Source organism: Cetorhinus maximus, chromosome 15, assembly GCF_964194155.1.
Source record: "Cetorhinus maximus chromosome 15, sCetMax3.hap1.1, whole genome shotgun sequence".
Lineage (NCBI taxonomy): Eukaryota > Metazoa > Chordata > Chondrichthyes > Lamniformes > Cetorhinidae > Cetorhinus > Cetorhinus maximus.
Window position 1 is genome coordinate 90,456,542 of NC_135893.1, and position 22,065 is coordinate 90,478,606.

General features: G+C 44.9%; 1 protein-coding gene across 5 annotated transcripts in view; it reads right to left on the reverse strand.

The window, feature by feature from the left end:
- Positions 1-7,787, reverse strand: part of caskin1 (CASK interacting protein 1) — a 629,644-nt gene extending 621,857 nt beyond the window's left edge. For 4 of the 5 annotated variants that reach the window (XM_078558939.1, XM_078558938.1, XM_078558937.1 and 1 more), the window contains exon 1: positions 6,976-7,098. In XM_078558939.1, the coding sequence (XP_078415065.1) occupies positions 6,976-7,093 (118 nt within the window). In that variant the 5' untranslated portion in view covers positions 7,094-7,098. Of the gene's footprint in view, positions 1-6,975; positions 7,099-7,508 lie in introns of those variants that run through there. The other variant, XM_078558936.1, reaches the window with a different exon arrangement.
- Between the last annotated feature and the right edge of the window lie 14,278 nt (positions 7,788-22,065).

Genomic DNA, 22,065 nt, shown 5'->3' on the forward strand with positions numbered 1-22,065 from the left:
TAGTCTAGTAGCCGCTGGAGTGTCCTAAGGCAATAGGATTTCTCTTGACGTATTTTCTAAAAGATGATCAATGCATAGTGTATTATAGTTGCAACAAATATTTTGAAAATAGATTGTAAATTTTGAATGTCTGTGAATATTAGCTTCAAATGAGACACAAGAATGAGCTCTTGAGAAAATACCACTGGGGCTGCCTTTCTAAAAGAACACCAGAAATAACTTGTATTTATATAGCACCTTTCACAACTTCAGGACATCCCAAAGCACTTTTACAGCTGAAGACATACCTTATTTTGGCTGAGACCAGGCCTCGGGTTAATTTCACATCTGAAAAACCAGCACCTTTGACAGTGCAGCACTCCCTTAGTACTGCATGAGAGTATCAGCCTAGATTACATACTCACGTTTCTGGAGTGGGACTTGAACCCACAACCTTCTGACTCAGAGGTGAGAGTGCTACCCCCACTGAGCTAACACTGGATGCAGTAACAATGGAGGCTGCCTTGCTACTTTACATTGTGAACTGCAAATACAACTTTTTTCTCTATAACTGGTTATATTGATCAGTAAACAGTCTGCACCACACAATACTAGCATGACTGGTGGTCCTTACATTTAGAACACTGAACCTCAAGGGAGGATGCACATAGATAGATATCTTCCCATAGATGCTTCTCCCATCATCTACAAGATGCACTGCATCAACTCACCAAAACTTCAACAATACCTCCCATGACCTCTGTCGCCTAGAAGGACAAGGGCAGCAGGCCCTTCAGTTACCCTCCAATTCATGCATAATCCTGACATGGAAATATAGCGCCATTCCTTCATCAGCACTGGGTCAAAATTCAGGAACTCCCTCCCTAATATTGGGTGTACCTACACACGGACTGTAGTGATTCTATAAAGCAACCTTCTCGTGAGCAATAAATGCTGGCCTTGCCAGCGACGCCCACATTCCATGAATAAATTAGCTAATAAAAAGGAATTCAGAACAAATCAATTCTTTTGCCACCCGCTTTCCCCATAGTATTTATAGGGCAGCACAAGCAGCATGCCGGAAACAGAATGCTCCCGGGGCAAGGAGGAGTTAGGTAGTTTAAAATGGGAACATTTGAAGGGATATGATGAAAGATTGGGAAATGAGATGGATCGGAAAGCGCTTTCAACCAACCAACGCAGGCAACATGGGCTGAATGGCCTCCTTCTGTGCTGTAAGATTCTATGATTTTAACCATCCTTAAGAGTAAGTTGACGCCAAAGCACAAAACAAGGACTAAGTGCTTCAACAAGCAGCTAGGCTGTCCTGTTTCTTTCTGATTTATTGTACAATGCCGTAATATTCCATTGAATTTGTTTGATAGTCCCCTTTTTAAAAAAAATAAACAACCTGTATTTACTTCCCAAGATGTACTGCAAACCTCACAGCGATTGCTACTCTGCTTCCCTGAGGTTATAAGTAGTTTTATGACAAATGCAGCAATGCTCTGTAGGTAAGAAGAATCAATAAGACGCTGTACAAAGCAACTAATTCTTTCCGGGGTGGCATTAATTTCCTCAATCTGAATACATCTCTTTTTCCTCAACATAATACAGAAAATTCCACAGCACTAATAAAAAAAATACCAGTGACCTTTTCCCCCTGAGTTAGATATCTACCTTGCAGTTCTTGGGAATTGTATAAAAGACTTACTTAAAAATGAGAAGAATAAAAGGCACTTCACTTTCTTCCCTTTCGCCCTCCCCTGGTTTAATAAGGGAGACTACCCCCAGGCTTCTGAAAGTGTGCTGCCATTGGGTGAATGGGAACAGGCCAGAGTAAGTCCCCTTTGCCATTTTCCTTCCACTCTCTATGCAGATCAAGCATAGAGTGTTAGCTGTGGCTCCATGGGTTTGACTCTCACTGTTAAGGCAGAATGTTGTGGTTCCAATATGAGTCCAGAGACTTGAGGAGAAAATCTGGACTGACACACCCAGTGCTGCTCTGTTGGAGGTGCTGCCTTTTGGATGAGGTCACTTAAACCAATCAACTTCACCTTTGGGGACAGTGCTTTCAGCCATCTAGCTGCTAAGGTTTGGTATTCTCTCCTTAAACCTAGGTAGACACTGTCTATCCTCTCAAGTGGATGTAAAAGATCCAATGACATTGTTGCCAAGCACAGTGGGGAGTTCTCCTGGTATCTTGGCCAATATTTATCTCTGAACCAAAATCACCTTAACAGATTTTCTGGTCATTATCCCATTGCTGCTTGTGGGAGCTTCCTGTGCGCAAATTGGCTGCTGTTTTCTACATTACAACAGTGACTGCACTTCAAATGTACCTCAAAGTGTTTTGGATATCCTGTGGTCATGAAAGGTGCAATATCAAGAAAGAATTACTTATCTTGCTATTGTGCCTTTCATGACCTCAGGGCATTTCAGTCAATGAAGTATTTTGGAAGTGTGGTGACTGTTGTAATGTAGGAAAATCGGCAGCCAGTTTGTGCACAGCAAGCTCCCACATACAGCAATCTGACAATTTATTTAATGCAAGCTCTTCCTTCTTTTATTGACTATTCAACAACTCCTATGACGATATAAGTGAGACATCACATGCCCTTGCGTCCGACTGCAGCTTCTTAACATGCAGAGTTAAAAGGCTGTGAAATGTACAACCAGTATTAATGATTGAAGAGGGGATTGTGTCAATATTTAAGAACAGGTTAGGTCGGCGATTGAAGGTAGGGTGAATAAAGGGATAATAGGAACAGGGTGGATTCATGGAATTAAGACTCATGTCCAGTTATCCATGTAGAGGATAAAAATGTTGCACAACTAGGGTGGGTTGGGAGATGAACAGAAGCTTGCACTTATTTACTGTCTTTAATGTAGTCAAGCATTCCAAAGTATTCTACAGGAATGAAATGAGACAAGAATTGACACTGAACTAATGAATAGAAATTAGGAGGGGAAAGAGGTAGGTTTTCATAAGACTGATGTTCCATCAGTCAACAGATGGAAGAGTTTTTTATGCACATTCTATTGCAATATCTGAAAGGGAGACCAAAGCCTCTTACATCCATACAACAAAAACAGATTGCATTTATATAGCCTTGAACATAATAAAAGTTAATAGTCTCAAGGAGGTTCAACAGGAGCGCTGTCAGACAAAAATTGACACACAGAAATATGTAGAGGAGGACAGGTGACCAAAAGCTTGGTCAAGGCAGCACATTCTAAGGTGAATCTTAAAAGGAGGAGAGGGAGAGACACAAAGATTTAAGAAGGAATGCCAGAGATTAGTGGCTAGACCGGTAAAGGGGCAGCCCCCAAGGATGGAGCAGATTAGTTGGGTCAAACGGCCTGTTTCTATGTTGTAATTTTCATGTATTTAGAAGAATGTGTTGAAGGTTGAAAGGCTTGAAACCACTTCAGCAAACCCCACAGTGTTCAAGCGCGGCAGAAATCCAAGGATCATTTAAGTTGAAATGGACCAAGGCTTCCTAAACCCTTTCTCGGTGTCACCCCATTTTAATGCCCAAGCCTTTGTGTGACCCCAGAGTGAAAATGTGGAGACGGAGGGGGCTGGTAGTGGAGGGGTGGGGGGGTTACGAGAGTAGGAGGTGGGAGTGCTTGTCAGGATGGGCTTCAGCTGCTTAGCTGGGGGGAGATGGAGTGAGATTGAGGGCGGGGGAAATGTCTAAGCTGCAGGGTTTTGTTTTAGAAAAACACTTACCTTTTGACAGGCTTTTTTTACAGCCGCTTTCAGGCCTCAAAGGTCTGTCCGTTAGGCCGCACCCACCATTAGAAAAAAGCACAAGGATTTAAAGGGACCCCTTAGCACTCAGTCCGAACTCCACGGCAGCTACGGTGTCTGGGAGCTCATGGCCCCAAAATCTCATCTTGCGACCTGACTGGGGGTCGCGACCCACAGTTTGGGAAGCCCTGAAAAAGACCCTGCCTTTTAATCTGCAAGCGTATGTCGCATCGCAGGAGTTGGCATTGCTGCAGTTGACATTTTGTATTTTAACATTTAGAGAAAGAAAAAGCCAGGCGATTTTAATTCATCATTCCAATTTGAAAAAACATTGCATACAGACAATACATCATTTTAGTTAGGTGATAGTGGAATCCAGTTGTGCTCTACCAAACTTTGACATAGTTTGGTCGTATCATGGAAGTTTACAGCCCAGAGGGAGACCATTTGGTCCATCGTGTCTCTATCAGCCGAAAGAGGACTATTAAGCCTAATCCTGCTATCCAGCTCTTGGTCATACTGGTTACAGCAATTCAAGTGCAAATCCAAGTAACTTTTAAATGTGAAGAGGGTTTCTGTCTCTATCATCCTTTTAGACAGTGGGTTCAGATCCCCACCATCCTCTGGGTGATAAACATTTGTCCTCAACTCCCTTCTAATTCTTCTATGGCCTATGACTAATGGTTGTTAAGTAGGTTAGGTTTAACCAGGGTTTGTGCTTCCATAGTACTGCATACACCACCCAGCGCTCCCAATTTAGCAAAGGAAATATTCTCAGGATGCAGATGGTGCTGCCAAAGCCATCATTTTATTGCCAATCCTTAGTTACCCCAACATTTTTCTATAACTCAAGTACTTGCTACCTCACTTCAGAGTGCAATTAAGAGTCAACCAATTTGGGGTTGAATTATTAAGGGCACCAGATTCCTGCCCCCTGGCTAAAATGTCGAACGGGAGTCCATCGGGGGGAACACGGGCTGACTCACAGTCATTCAACAGCCAATTGGCCATTAATAAGCTTCGAGACAGGACTGCCATCCTTCTGGATCAGAGAGTCCCATCTCAGAGAACTTCCAGCCAATCGGAAGCTGGCAGTTTTCCAGTGCTGGCAAGGCCATCAGGAGCAGTGGCCACTGCTGGTACTGCACTCAGGGCACTTGAGGGGGCGAGCTGCGGTAGATCCAGCCAACCAGGTGAGTCAGGAATGCCTCCCGACTAGAGGAGAGCTGGCAGGTACTGTTGAGGGGACTCGGGGACTGGGATTTGAGAGGCATAATGGGAGGGGAACCTGGTTGGGTAACACCTTGGAGGTGGCTCTCTGGTGGGCTCGGGAGGCCCATTGAGGAGGGAACCCCATCTCACCACCAGTGGGCTGGGCCCTTGGCGTGGGCCTCTCCCTGCTGCCGGTTAAATCCCAATACGTTCCTGCGATTCACTGTCCGAACAACCATCACTGGCATTTATATAGCACCTATAACATAGTAATATGTCCCAAGACATTTCAAGGAGGGATTTCTAAACCAAATTTGACACCGAGCCATATAAGGAGATATTAACACAGGTGGCCAAAGCAGTAGGTTATAAGGAGCATCTTAAAGGAGGAAAGAGGGGTAGAGAGGCAAAGAGGTTTAGGGAAGGAATTCCACGGCTTAAGGCCTAGGCAGCTGAAGACACAGCCACCATTTGTGGAGCAATTAAAGTTGGGTACCTGCAAGAGGACAGAATTTTTGCAGCACAAAGATCTTGGAGGGTTTGATCAGCTATCTCAAGGAATACAGTCCCATCATCACAGAAATCATTATTATCGGTATGCAGTAAGAGTGTGCTATTCAGTCAACTAATTCAGAAAGCTGACAGATAGGAACCCAGCATTTAGGCTCATAGACGTTTACAGTACAGGAGGAGGCCATTTGGCCCATCATGTCCACGCTGAGCAACAAAGGTCTGACAACACTAATCCCATTTTCCAGCGCTTGGCCCATAGCCCTGGGGGCTATGGCAACGCAGGTGAATATCCATACACTTTGTGGGAAACCCTGAGTTCCCCTCAGGACCCAACTTGAAAACCTATGGCCGACAGGGGTGACATAGAGGTCAAAGGGAGAGTTAATTCACAGAGGTCCTCAACACTAAAAGGATTCCGAGGATACACCAGAAAATAATAAAGTACTTTGTGCAAACTTTCAGTACAATGGTAAGTCAGTAAAAAACTATTTTTAAAGGGACATAATGTCCTCTCTTGAAAGGCTTCCCATGCAGCAACAGTTGGATTCTTCTAGAAAACAATTGCAGTCGCTCTTTATAAATGGACAGCAGAGCAGCACCATCTCCATACTTCGATAGCATCTCATACTGGCAGTAATGCTTCTAATTAATTCCATCATTCTTAACCTGAAAATGCTTTATTCACACGCTCCTACATAGCCTCATGATATGCCCTCAGCCTTCTAAGGAATCTTTGAATCATTGTTTCAAGCAATATGTAAAAAAAAAAGATAGGTTAAGTGAAGCTTGGAGCGAATCCAGAACTGAGCAAATCCCACCCCCTCCCCCCCCACACACATTGCAATGAACTTCTCAAATTTGCAGTTCAATAATACTTAAATGCTTAAGTAATCTCCACTCTGCCTGGCTTGAAAGAGAGGGGGGGTGCACTTTCATCTGTGCTTGCAACTAGGGCAGAATGGGAGACGCATCTTTCCTTCATCCCAGACAATCCTTCCGAAATTCCTGTTATTACTACCCAACACAGTTTGCCAGCTCACGCTCTTCCCCTTTCAATTCCGGGTAATCTTAGAATGGTAATCTATCATTTATGAAAGTCTCCCAACAAAATGCTCTTTAATTACCAGACGGGCAGCATCCATGGCTTTGTAATCAACACGCACTTGTCAGCCCATCAATCAAGGGGTTAAATCTAAAATAGCAAATAGCCACGGCCTAGCCTACAAGCCAGCGAGCATCCGGCAGCGAGTGAACAGGCTCAGAGGCTTCCAGCTCAACCGGGGTTGAATCAGTTGTCAAACACTCTGCTCGGGTGTGGAGTAAACTCCACTTGACACATGCAATTCCCCCAGCCTCTCGTTTCAACACAGCAGCTCCAACCTGTACAACCAGGTCAGTAGCCGCTGCCTCTAGTTTATACAGCCGGCTACTGGGGAGTGAGGCTCTGGGCTACTTCCCTCCTTAACATGTTTCAGTTGGAATAAGGGACATTTTTGTTTTTTTAAGTCACTGACCTGATTCTTTTGTCGACCACTTCTTACTGTAACAAGAATATTGCACGGTTTCTCCCCTCCCCTTTCTAACTGGCTCTATGTTGTTGTATCGCAGTTGTGTGTTTTCGCTACAATCCATCCCCATTGAGTGTGATGGGAGTCACATATCCCAGTATTGGTCATATCAATGGCACCGTCCAACATGCGCTAGTAAAACTGCTGCTTACTACACTGGAGGGGGGTGGGGGGGGTGGGGGGAGGGAGGGACAGTAAGCATCGGATTGTATTGTGAAGTGCTGCACAAGTGGCCGAGCCAGTGTGTGTGTGTGTGTGAGTGAGAGAGAGAGAGGGAGAGGCAGAAAAACACTATCCAGGCTAATGCTACATTACCACCGATTGCTCTGTTCAGGAGTCGCAAACAGCATCTCTAGCCAGGGGAGCCCATAGTGATCAACAGACAGAAACTCCCGGCTCTCACCGTCACCGACAAACAGATACATTAAAAACACAGATGCATTCACATCAACCAATTCATCGATTTAAATGCTACTCACTCGCTTTGCCTTGCTTCGGCCTCTGCAACAGCTTCTGCACTGCAGGTACATCTTCGGTCTTGACAGCTTGCAGTAATTCCTGATCTTTCCCCATGGCTTGTGGCGTGAGTGTGTGTGTGTGTGTTTTTTATATCCGATGCATCCTACGATTCAGGAGGTGAGGAGAGACAGTGAGGAATGTTGTGCACGGCACTGCGAGCGCATGTAGGCAGAGCGAGAGGAGCAGAGCTACCGATGGGTCAATGACATAGCATCAAAACCCCCTCGCCTCTTGTTTGACAAACTACCCTCCCCAACCCCCACCCACCCCCCACCCCTTCCCCTCCCTCCCTCCCCCCCCCACCCCCCCCACCCCCCACCCCCCCCCAAAAATGGACAACACAGCCTCCTTTTCTCTCTTTCTGGAAGAGCGGGGACAGCACTAGGTGAACACCAGCGATGCCATGGCTTCAATCCGTCTTCAGCCCCATCGCTATTTTTTTTTGTGTGTGTGTTGCAGCCGCTGCTTCACTCTCTCACCAGGAGCTCAGACCTACTCTCAAAGCTCCTACTCTGCCGCATGGCGGTGGGAGATTGAACAATGTTCCAAAACCATCGCATCCCTCTCATACCAAATAGGACAAGAGCCTGGGACAAGGCATGTTTATTTCTGGAGGCGCTCTTAAAGGAAACCCGCAAGGGTGAGGGAGAGGGAGAGAAAATCAACGCCTCCAAAAATTCCTGCCTTTCGAATCATGTTCGAAATTACAAAATCGTTTTACTTTCTAATGTTCCCCTAATTCTCCACCCCATCCGCAACATTTCTATTAAATATTACACTGTATCATTTTTTTTTGGTCCATAGACAAGAATTAAGCAGGTGAAATTGTAAATTAAAATATGATCATTGTAACATTTTTTTTTGACAGTAATGGATAAAAGTACAGATGCTGTTAAATCAGGGGCAGGGACTGTTCCAACTATAACATCTCTATAGATCCAGGATCAAGCATTGCAGGATGATGCAGGATTGGTATCTGGCGCAATATTGCAATGGCAGTGCTATCATTCAGTGATGAACCCGCCGCACCAGAAACCAAAAGTGACATTTTGCGCTTGGAACAGCGCCGGGCGCAAGTTACGCTGAAAATAGCGCCAACTTGAAATAACAGCAGACTGGCGTCTCCGGAGGTTTAATAAACTGTGGACAAGAGGCAAACTTGACTCCATCAATCACCACAGGCCGCTCCCACTTCCTTACGACTCTTCGATTTTACTTAACCCACGATTACATTTCAACTCCGCTTAACACACATGTCTTGACTTTTTATTTAAACCAGATATTATTGAACGGCCTCCACAGTTTCTGGCCGAACCCAGCACAGTATTATGAGCTGGTCAATCCATAATTGTACATCACATCTGTGGTCTGGGATCAAGCTAGTTATTTGGAAGTTAACTGCACACCTGTCTGAAATGCAATGTCTTGTTTTCCATGGGCTATTTTTAACCTGAAGGCAATGGTAATGATGTCCTCTGACTTTGGGTCCTGTGTGTCATCGGGGTTTGTGCGTGTAGTGTGCACAGAAAGGCGATTGGAATGTTTTCTGAGAGTGACTGATGGGCTCAAAGTGTCTGTATGCCATCGCATGTGTAAACTATTACTTAAACAAACACATGTAACTGTATGTGAAATTGCTAATTTAGGAGACTGTATAACTCAAGGAATTATTTTCTGTATCTCAAGACTCGATGAGCACAAAATTCGGCTGTTCCGTGCCCCTATTTCAGGTGCTACTGGTGCTGTTTTGGACCCAAAATGGTGTCCAAGCCACGAGCGACACTTCAGTTGCCGGCCGCGGTGGATGGCATTTTCGTGGAGGCAATAGCATGGGTACTGGGGTCTTGCACAGGAAGGGCGGAATTTAATGCCATCCCTCCTGAGGTGGCTTTGGAGGTGAGGGGGCATTTAATTGGGCTAGAGGGTATGGATGGAGACCGTGACACCATTCTATCTCTGCCCAGAGTAAGTCTGGGGGTGGGGGGTGCGGGGGGTGGGAATGACTCATGGATACCCTTCCAGCCTCAATTCCAATTGAGGTCCTTAATTGGACAATTAATGTCCATTTAAGAACCTCATCCCACTGTTGGTAGTATTCAGCCAGTAGCGGGCAGGGCAGTTGCCATGTAGGGAGCACAAAAAGCAAACCCTATCAGTTTTGCTTGCGGGCTACCAGGGCAGGGTCCCTCATTGCCAGGCACTCAGTGTCCGATCGAGGGACCCAACATCAGAAAAGATGGGGGCTTGCTGAGAGCCACCCCCCCCATGCCCCTCCTTCAAACCGCCCTGAACCCCTAGCCAGCGACCCCCTCCCTGCAACCCTCATCTCACCCTCACGTACCTATGACCTAGGTCCCTTGTTGATCCCATGTCCCTGGTTGGTGCAGCGCCGGAAGCAGCCACAGCTGACGGGCCTGCAATGGAGAGTTGCCAGCCTCTGGTTGGCCAGGAGCTTTTGGTGGGCAGGATTTCCGTCCATGGGGTCCTTGATCCCAAAGAAGACCTGCCGCTGGCCACTTACACACCAGATTGGCACTTAATTCAATGGGCCTTCTCCAAAGGAGGCAACACAAGGCTTTCGCTGGCTCTCTGGCCACTTGGAAAGACCCCCAGTTGCAACAAATTAATTTTGGCCTGAAGTCTGCAGAGCGGGAAGGACCTAATGTCAGTCGGCATGTAGCACTGATTTGCTACTAGTGATGCAATTTTGACCTCAATACTCCAACTAACATCCTCTCTTAATCTCATGCATTCAGCAATAGGAAGGATCCCCTTCCACCCCACCACCAAGATAATTTATTTATATCATCAACCACTTACAGAGTCATTGCTGATTTATTTCAACTGACTCTTACTGCAATTGTAGAAGCATTTTCCAGAGCTGTTTAAAGTTGTTGACGTCTACAGTGATTGGTGTGGCATGTGCTGAAGAACTTTGTCCTGACTTTGAAGATACTGCACAAACCAATTGCTCTCAGACATGGCTACAGTAGTTGGTATTCCCTCTGGGATAGGCATGACTGGGAGAATGAACAGAGTTAACATAGAGTAGGACATGTTGCTGGAAGAAGGAGGAGGAAGGAATCTCAGTGGGAGGCTATATCCCCTTGGAGTGTGAATGGAGCTGTTTTCCTAACTGAACGTCTGTCAAGAACCGTGTCTGAGATTTCTTCACTTCAGTAAAGATGTCTTCACTGAAAATCTACCACCTGCTGCAGCCACAACTGCAAACTCAGAGAAGGCCGAGGATGACATTGCCAGAGGCTGTGAAGGTAACCATGGTGATGAAAGTTTACATTTCTGGCTTCTTCCAGGCTGGAGCAAACAATATTTGCAACGTCTCCCAGTTTGCCCTTCCCCGTTGATTAAGCCTCTACATTGAGGCTCCATATTCCATGCAAGTCAAATATATTTCATTCTCCCTTGCCAGGCATAACGAACAGATTGGTTTGTGAGGATTCTACAACAGTCTGCTGTCCCATCTGCATTTGAACCACCACAACAAGGCAAAGGGTGGGTATTGAGCATCATGGCCATCATTTGATGGCATGGTTCATGACTCTGGTGTGTATTCTACACCCAGAGGGACAGCAGATATACAATAAATTCCATGCTTCCACAAGAAGTATAATAGAGTAGACCATTTGGGATGATTAAGTAATGCTTTTGCTGCTTGGAGCACTCTAGAGGAGCAGCAGAGCAGGTGTAGTGGTAGTCTGCTGCAGGCTGCACAACCACAGTATCATGAGGGCACAGCCCTTGTCACCAGCTATAGGGTAACTACGGGGAGGAAGTGGAGGAGGAGCTACAAGAAGGCAGGAGGCAACGAACACAGCCCCTTTTTGGCCGGACTGTCTGTGATTGCCTCATCCAATTGTGATACCTGTAAACACAGCCACAATTGACTATTCACCAACACTTCCAAACCTTACCTACCCTCTGCTATTGACTATCACTGCGTCCACTTGTCTACAATACAAAAATAAAAGGCAACATGAAATACACATTCCAAAACAAATTTACAAATCAGACTATGCCATATTGCATGCAAGTTCAACTACACCCATGTATATTCCCTTAACACTTGTCTTATGGGTGCCTTTGGCTGGCTTAATACTCCAACACAGTGCTAGTCCAGTGGCTGCTCCATGGCTAGTGGAAGGCTGCTGATTTTCATTGGGGGAGACACCAGATGGCCTTGCAGGATGATCCTGAGCAGTTCTGGCTCTAGAAGGCCCGACTTCAGATTGTACCACCTTAGCATGGGCGGAACCAATCTGGGCTGGCTACCTGACTGGCAGTGTTGGGAAGGACAAATTCTGTCATCCTGAGAGAAGACAACAGGTTCATGCTCCATGGCGACTCTCCCTCCCCCACCCCTGCAGCCTCCCCCCACCTCCACCACCTCTGGAGTAGTAACTCAGCAATTCTAGCAATGTGCTGGAGGACAAATTACAGGTCTGCAGTGATATCCTCCAAGCCCCTTTGAGCGCTGGTATCCACAGGCATGATGCAGCAGCATGAGCTTGCGTGACATTGATCTGAGCTTTCACTGCAGCTCCCAGGTGTTGTGTGGCTTCTGCTTGTGTTGCAGTGGAAGCTGAGAAATCGATGCCAGCTGGGTCTGCAAGTGTCTCCGTGGAGTTGGCCACATGCTGAAGTGTCCTTTGACCTGGCTGCAGGCCACTCATGCCCAGTGACTTATGGAGGAAAGACAGGTCGAGAGGTGGGGCGTTTTAGGAAGGAAATCCCAGTGTTTAGTGCCTTGATAGCTGAAGACACAGCTGCCAGTGAAGTGATAAAAGTCAGGGCCTGAATTAGAGGAGTGTCAATATCTCTGATGGTTTTGGATTTGGAGGAGATGATCGAGAAGTGGGGTGGTGAGGGCATGGAAGGATTTGCAAACAGGGATGAGATGTTTAGAATCGAGGTTTTGCTGAACTCGGAGCTGATGTAGATCAGCGAGCAATTGGGATGATGTGAACGGGATTATGGCACACATTAGGGCACGTTATTAGGACAGACGAATTTTCCCGAATTCTTTTTTTCCCCTGAATTAAAGAGTTCCTTCAAAATATTTTTTTGTCTATCCCAGGATTGTGCATGAGCTGCTGGCAGGTGAGGAGCATGATAAAGCCAACAGTATGAGAGCTTTTAAAATAGTAATTATAAATAGCAGTTACTAAATCTGGAGAACTATGATCAGTGTTTACTGATGATATTTACCAGCTCTGGTTCCTTTCAATTCACAGCAAGATGCTTGATGATCTCTTATGCAATTCACAGTTTTTTTCTTTCAATTGAGAGTATTTGGAAATAATTCACAACAGTAGCAATCAAATGCTAAGTAGATGAAAGAATGCTGTAAGTGTGAGCTGAACCTGTTTCTGTCTGGGGTGGAAATCACCTAACCTTAAATATAGGTATGGCATAAAAGTATCAGAGTGATCTCCTGGATTTGTTTCAATTGCCATGGGGTCAAGGAATTTCCTGAATTTTCAAAATCCAAATTGACGTGGGATTTTGTCTGGTTTTTCACCTCTCCAAGGAGATCACACGGTTCTGGAGTGGGGCGGGAGTGTGAATATCACGGTATACAAGTTATCACAATTGCGTGGGACAGGCTGGATGGAACATGGGTCTTTTTCCTGTCCATCATTGTAAGTTTTAGTCGAGTTTGAGGTTTGTAAATGAGTTCAGTCGTGTTGGAACATTGAACATGGGCAGTGGCTCGGTTAAGGTTACAAAGTAGGGCAAGAACTTATTTCTGGTGTGCCTTATATCGATGAGCTTTTGTTCTTCCTTAATGAAATTCACTTTTTAAAGATCAGTTGAAGCTGTCAATGTTTGTGAGCTTAGCTTGCCTGTCCGCTGAGTCACAGGAGCCAACAGCCTTGCATCTGGCCAGAATATCAGATTTTAATCAAATTGAATGCCGCAGATTTTTATTGCCATATTTTCATGGTTAGTTTAGTTCCATTGTAGATTGGAATATCCTGGACTCAAGCCTGTGACTAAACTAGGCTGACTGTCCATTATTAGAGGGGCCACCTTTCCAAAGAGAAGTATAACTGAGATCCTGTTCACATTAATGTGAAGAGCACTGGTACTACTTGTGCAACTGCTATTGTGCCAAACAGTTCTCCCTCAACAAGTATCAGCAGAAAATTAGCTTCTCGTATCATTGCTGCTTTCAAGGTGTCGCTGGCAGAGAAAGGCTGCTACAATTGCTTAAACAGACTACTCTTGATAATTCAAAGGCAAATTTTTTGGCATGAAGAAAAATTCACTTTCAGTAATTTGAATTGAGTAGTTAGAATAATACAGCCAAATGGGAATCTAGTGATTAAAAATTGAATTATTGAATAACGAGAATTAAATGACCGGGCATTAAGAGTTCACTGTGTTCCCCAAAAGCAATTCGCTATGTATGGAGCTTTGAGACTTTTCAATGGTGTGTTAAGGATCTCTAAAGGAAAGGAAAGTGAGAACATTTCGTCACACCTTTCACAACCTGAGGACGTCCCAAGGCACTTTATGGCCAACAAAGTATTTTTGAAGGTTGTCACTGTTTTAATGTAAAAACACAGCAACCAAATTGGAAGCATAGAGTTATAGAATGGTTACAACACAGAAGGAGGGCATTTGGCCTGTTGTGTCCACGCTGGCCCTCTGCAAGAATAATTTACCTAGCCCCATTCCCCTGCAATTGCCCTGTAGCCATTGTCATGCTCAGTACAGCCATGTCATATTATGAACCTCCAGTCAATACTTTTAAAAATTGGACACAAACAAGCCGTTAAAATAGCTGCTGCAAATCACGTGACTTTTGCCATTTGGATTACAGACAGTATTAAGTCTTCAGCAAATAGCTAATTAAAATGGGATATAGGAATGGGCACCTTAAAGCCATTTGTGGAATTCATACATCTCATTGCATAAGGATGGGCCAGCACCTAAAGACACTCGTGTTGCCAGACTGCCTGTCTCCATGTTTTATACTGAACAAAAGGGAAGATCGAAACTCAACAGTCACTATCAACTTCCCATTGCATCACGATCGATTTCCCCATCCAAACTGGACCGTGTGGGCCTCAGAAGTATTAACTCAGCAGTCACGTGATTAAGACTGGTTTCAGGGACTGCACCCTTATTACCCCAGGACCCAGCAGATCATCAGAATCAGTTGTCAGCCAGTCTTAGAACCAGGCTCTGAAACCAGCTGCAAGTCATCAAGCAGCCAAAACACTTAACCTGTTCCAGTTTCAAAGTTAACCTGAGAATCAACCTCCTAGATATTCAGCCACAAGAAACCTCACAACTGGCAGTGAACCCTTCACTTTACAAGACCCTCACTTCAATTTTAAAACATCAAATCCAATCAAGAAACCATAGACCTGCCACACGGGGATCATAAATCGTAAATCAGAGACTGAATTAACGGTAATCTGTAAAAGTGCACAATCTTTATCTGTATCCAATGTTTGCGTGTGTGAGAGATTGAGTATGTGATGTTGCGTTAATTCGGGGTAAGTGTGTGAGAACAAATTACCTTCTTTAAACTCCCAAAAGCTTGCTGTTGAATTATTTAATTGGAATACACACTCCAAGGGTAAGAAAAGACACACTTCTTTCCATAAAAATCATACTGATTACAGGCAGTAAGAGAGCAAATACTTGCTGTCTGTGACACTATACAAATGTTTTCTCTTCAGGTGCTTACCCAATTCCCTTTTGAAAGCCATGATTGAACCTGCCTCCGCCCACATCCTCATGCAGCTTATTCCAGATTCTAACTATGGTACCCCCTGTGTAAAGATGTTTTTCCTCATATTGCCATTTGTTCTTTAGCCATTCACCTAAAATCAGTGTCCTCTGGTTCATCAATGGGAACAGTTTCGCTCTATCCACTCTGTCTAGACCCTTCATGATTTTGAATGCCTGTCAAATCTCCTCTAAACCTTCTCCCCTCTAAAATGAACAACCCCAGTTTCTCCAATCTATCCACACATTGAAGTCCTCCATCCCTGGAACGATGCTCATAAATCTTTTCTGCGTCCTCTCTAAAGCCTTCACCAACTTCCTTAAAGTGCGGTGCCCAGAATTGAACACAACACTCCAGTTGGGGTCAAACCAGTGTTTTATAAAGGTGGATTGTAACCTCCTTTTGTACTCTACACCTCCATTTATAAAGACCAGGATCCTATTAACTGCTTTCTCAACCTGCCCTGCCACCTTCATTGATTTGACCACATCTTCCTCCAGGGGTGGAAGCTCTCACAAACAGCTTTGTGATGACGACAAACAATCTGTTTTGTTTTTAGTGATGTGGGTTGGGGGGTAAATATTGGCCGGTTCCCCTCCTCTTCTTCAATAGTGCTGTGGGATTTCTTATGTCCACCTGAGAGGGCAGACAGGACTTCAGTTTAATGTCCCATCTGAAAGGCAGACGCTATATAATGTTTTAAATAAACATACACATTTTCTTTCTTTTGTATTATGACTCTGTTGCCACATGTCTGTTGAGATAATACTAGACCTCGAAACAACCACCATGTTGAAATAATATCTCCTCACAATTTGGCTAAAGCATAAAGACTATATAGGATGATTACTTGGGGATGGGGGGGTGGTGGTGGGGGTTAGATAACAGCTACCTTGCAACAAATATAATTATAGTCAGATTTTTTTTTTACCTTTCTCATTTCAGCATCTTGTCAAAGAAGGCATCTTCATCATGAACAGAAATAACAATAATGTTGAGAGTGCTATTTCCACGCTATGACCAAGGTATCCAGTCAGTAACATGCTGGCCTTCAAAGGTCATATTGCTGAGGTGATCAGCAAAATTAATAATTTTGTAAAAACGTCGGATCCTGCCTCATGTAGGCATCAGGAACAAAAGGAGAAAGGTGTTAGCTTCTACTGTATATGATGACTATGGAAACTGTGAGCTGCATTCGAATATTCAACTGCACAAACTAAAAGTGTTACAAATCAAATTGCAATATTTTTTATTGAATAAATTATCATCCCAGAATCTCAAATGAAATGATGGCAGATATGCTGAAATGTTGGGGAAAAGAGAAGGAAATGATGAGAAAGGGAAAGAAAATGATAAAGAATAAATCATCTTTGGTAGTCTGGGGATTTGTCCATTTTCTCTGACTATGCAGAGGAATGGAATACATCCTTATTCCCCAGTGATTACAGAAGGCTTAATGCACTGAATTCCAACCATCACAACTGAGAAGGTTCCTAGGGCAGAATTTAGTGTGGGTGATGAGGATTCAGGCCACCAGCAGGAGAACCGGTGGGAAACGTGTCAGCTCACCAAAGGACGCCCACCTTAAGCTATTTAAGTGAGATCAGGAACTTAAGTGGGTAGTATCAGGCCTCCCACAGAATTAAGGCTCCAGTAGAGCTGATCAAAGAGACCGGCAGGTCTACATTACAGATGGCGCCACCAGGAGCAGTGGCCACAGCCAGCACTACACTTGGGCCTTCACCAGGGATCATTGCTGGAGACAGGTGAGTGGGGCCGGTTGGGAGTCTCCAGGGGGGACTTACTGGCAGGGGGGTGTGGGTTAGATTCAAGGGGAGGGGTTGGTTTTCAGTGGGCAGCCCCTTCCCCATTCTGGGCTCCTCGATCGGGCAGTGTGTCTTTGAAAGAGGAAGCCCTCGGGAAGCCACTGGCAAACCTGACAGGGCTTTCTTGGACAACCTTCATGAGGCACGGGAGACCCGTGCAAATCCAGGAGAATCCCTGAGCCACCACTAAACCCCAGTGTGCTCAGGAATAATGATCTTTAAATGGCTCATTAATGAGTCTAATTAGCAAGCAGGTGGGTCCAGTCTCGCCGTCGGCTAAATGTGTCAATATTCCCACTGGCAGGAATGGGCCACGTGCCCTTCCGCACAATTACGCAGGGCTGCCCACACATTGCCCGTTCCAGCAGCCTCCGTTAAATCCTGACTCTATATTCAGTGAGCAAAACATAGTTGAAAGGAAAACATTAAAGCATTGTACAACGTGCGCACATCTGTCAGAAAGGCCTCAGAGTTCTTTGTAGGGGATTAGTTACTCTTGAAGTCGAGGGACTGTTGTTAAGTAGGTGAATACGACAAACAATTCTTTAAACACAGCAAAGCTCTACAAAGTGCAATAAGATCAAAGATCAGTTGATCTGTTCTTTGGCAGGGGCAACTTTGGTCAGGACAGCGGGAGAACTCCCTGCTCTCCTTCCAATGATGCCATCATAACATCGCCTAACCCACAGAGACAGGAAGGTAGGTCCTTGTTTCACTGTTTCATCTGAAGGGCAGCATTTCCTCACTGCTGTACTGCCCAGTGCCAACCTAGATTAAGTGATCTGCGTGTTCACCATTTGGAAAAGAAAACATATTACAAGGAAAAGAAAATTAAGATCTATAGAAAAAAACACTCAAATAATCCTCCTCTATTGGTGTTTCAACACAGTATGAACACTTCCCTGTAATAAATCAGTTTTGTGCAAAACGAAACTTATCATTTTGTTTCTCTGGGGTTAACTTTACTTCCATGAATGAAGTTAAACCGTGGGCAGAGTTTTCTCGTTGGCGTGTGGGGGCAGACCCCGCACGCCGACGTGTAAAATGACACGCGGTGACATTGGGCGTGCGTCCCGACATCACCGCGTGCCATTCCGATCTTCCCTTCGGGAGGCATGCACCAGAGTCGGCTGCACGCCCGCCGAACTGTCAAAGGCCTGTTAAGGCCATTAATAAACTAATTAACCAAATTGACAGGGCTGCCTGTCCAACCTTAAGGTTGGCGGGGGGCAGGCGAAGAGCCCAAGTAGCCTTTGAGTTTTGCATGAAACCTCAACCACAGGCAGGATGAGGTTTCATGAAGGTTTTATTAAATGAATTTTTAAAAATGTTCACACTTCATAAACATGTCCCAGCTCATGTGACATTGTCACCATGAGGGGACATGTCTGAATAATTTTTATCTTTCCTTGTTTACAAACTTTAAAAGTGAACTTTATCTCCCTGAGGCAGCTCTGTGCCTCAGGGAGATTTCTGCGCTCTTTCGCATGCATGCGCGCAAGAGCACAGGCCCTGACTCTCCCTCCCCCCCCCACCCCCCGCCCGCACAGGTAGCGTATGCATCACGCTGGGTGGGCTTTAATTGGCTGGCCCACATAAAATGGCGGCACACAGCTGATCGCTGGCGGCGATCGGCTCCACGCCCGCTCCCAACCGGCCCACCCGCCCCGACTGGCAGAAAGATTCTGCCCCATGACTGTATTTTAGTGGAGTGCCAGTGGGGTGGTGTTCTTACCCTGGAACACCACATTTCTTCAAAGACAGCTCATGAAAACACTTTATCCAAACTGAGGTATTATTGGAGTAATGCAGCTCAGTCTACTTAGAGATTTCATTGGATGCTTTGGAACTGTTTTCAAGATAACGAAGGGAACAAATAGAGTGGATTGAGAGAAACTATTTCCACTGGCTGGGGAATCGAGGACTAGGAGACATAGGGCGGGAATTTCCGCTCCCACCCGCTGCCGGGATCTTCCGGTCCCGCCGCTAGCCAATGGGCTTCTGGCTGGGGCACCGCCTCACCTGGGAAAATCCCAGCTGTATTCTAAATATTAGAGCCAGACCTTTCAGGAGTGAAATTAGGAAACGCTCCTTTATGAAAAGGGTGGTAGAAGTTTGGAACTCTCTTCCACAAATGGCAATTAATGCAAGATCAATGGATAATTTTAAAACTGAGATTGAAAGATTTTTGTGATACAAAGGTGTTAAGGAATAAGGGGTGAAGGTGGGTATGTGGAATTGGGTCACAGATCAGCCGCGATCCCATTGAACTGGGGAACAGGCCAGTGAGCCTAAATGACCTATTCCCATCTTTATAAAACATTAATAATTCAGGTGTCAGCTTTCTTTGTCTCCAGTTGGTTTTATCATGCTGTGAATCAGAAATCTGTACACATGTTTATACAGTCCAACCCTCAGCTCAGAGAGTTTTGGATATTGGTTTCATTTTAATTACTTAAATAGTTTGAGGTTTTACCCTCAGCTTCAGGACACTTGAAACACAAATTATCATGGGCAGGATTTTCCCCTCATCGGGTGGGCGGGCTCGGGAGTGGCCGCCGCCCACAATCAGGCCTCGATTGTGATTTTACGCTGGCTACCCAGTTAATGGCCAGCCAGTGTGAAACGCGCGCTGAGAGCCTCAGCGCTGCCGGGTTGGGGACGGGAGGAACGCGAGCGCTGAAGTTTGCGCATGCGCGGGGGTGCGCTCACTGAAAGCTCCCTGAAGGCCAAGAGTCGCCTCACGGAGCTGAGGAATTTTAAAATTAAAAATGAAGAATCAACAAATAATATAAACATGTCCCCGCGCCGCATACGATGATGGTTAAAAATGAGTTTAAAAACATTTGGTTGTATTTTTTATTCACCGTGGATGAGGTTTCTCAAAAAATGCAAAGGCCGTCTGGTCTATTCGCCAGCCTGCCAACGTAAGGTTGGACGGGCAGCGAAAAATTCAACTTGATTACCTGCTTAAGGGCCGTAAAAGGCCTCTTAATTGTTGACGGGCGTGCTGCCAACTCTCATCCGCGCCCACCGACTGAAATATCGCGCGAGTGCGCGATGATGTCGGGATGCTCGCCTGACATCATCGTGCACTATTTCACGCTCGGGCGTGTCGGTGTGCAGGGGAATCCCAGCCTATGTTTATATTTTCCAGACTCTCAGGCCTCGACCGATAATCTTAAGCAGGCCTCCAATGGATGATCAGCAACATTGGGCAACTCACCCTCTGCATTTCCTTCCATCCTTTCTGACGAAGGCTCTTACCTGTCTTCAGCACCGTCTTATCAGCTGAAATCAGCTAATTGGCTATGTAAAGAATGACGGAGGAGAATGTGTACCTTCTCATAGGTTACAAGACACCATTAAATAAACACCCAACTGTAATTCTTTGCACATTCAAGTAGACAAACATCCCACCTGATTTGCTCAATACAGGCATATATACACAAACATACTTCAACAGGCTTGTATTAGGTCAAAGGGTTTGTGAATCAAGAGAACAATATTTTTTTTGGAAAATTCATAAAATATAAAATATAAAGCATTTCAAATTGGCAATCGCAAAAAAGCGTAATCATATTCAAGTTTTCCACTTAGATCATGAGGTGCTTCATTACAACCAATGAACATTACAGACATTTCAATGTGGTCATTACAGTCAGTGCAGTGGTATTCATATTACCTACATAGATCATGTTGCACTCTGAGGTGCTTCAATACAAGTGTGATACATGTAGTATTCACTGCATTCATTCAATGTAAGTCATACGGCCATAGGGTCTATACAATTCCCAGCCCCTCGGTCCACTATGGTTGAAAGGTCTTAGACAGCGACCATTCCCCTTTGTGCCCTTGGAGCAGCTGCCCCAAGCTTTAGTGCACAATGTACTTGAAACAAGAAAGTGTTTAAGGTACATATCCAAGACATTCAGTAACAATTATTTGAGTTAAGCAAAAGGAACCTATATCAAATTGATGTTAGTTGCCCACTGAAAACAAGTATTGGGTGATAAACAATATGTCCAGGCAATTTGGAGAACATTACTGATGTAGATATAGATTAATGCATCAGTTACATTTCCTTGCTTAATAAAAGTGGATGGCTCTTGGCAATTACCCATTCTTCGGTCTCGGGCTCATTTAGAAGTGACAGATTACTGGTAAATGGTGAAGGGAAGGTGATGGATGGTCATTGCCCTGAAACGTTAACATAGTTTCTCTCTTCACACGTGTTGAGTGTTTTCCAACGTTTTCTGCTATTATTAAAGCAAAGGTGATAGTGATAATGATTTGATTTGAGGAAATCGTGAAGAAATTTAGGACCTAATCAACTGTCGTAATATAGGAATCACAGAAGTCAATTTGCACATAGGAAGGTCACACAAACAGCAGTGCGATAATGGACCATTTTTTTAAGTGATGTTGATTGAGGAATAAACATTGGGCAGGATACCAGGGAGAACTTCCCAGTTCTTCTTTGACATATTGCCATGCGCTCTTTTATAACCACTTGAGAGGGCAATTGGGGTCTAGGTTTAATGTCTCATTCGAAGGACAGCCCTTCAACAGTACAGCTCTCCCTCAGTGCTGAACTGGGAGTGTCAGCTGAGATTTAGTGCCTCGTGTCTCTGGAGTGCAACTTGAACCCAAGGTGAGTGTTACAAACCGAACTTGGGACCAGTTGTGATGAAAAGGCTCATTAGCAATATATAATGTTTATATGGGTTATGGAGGACTGTTGCATGGATGGATACATGTGTGTCTAAAATTAATTTAGAGCATAAAAATGTCCTGAATCTTTGACGAAGATGCATTCTTTTCTGTTGCTTCCCATGGGAGACTGAGGAGGTGTTGTCTTGCTACAGCATTCTAATAGCTGTGAAGAGAACCTTTCAAGCTTACAAACAAACTGCGCACCAGGTG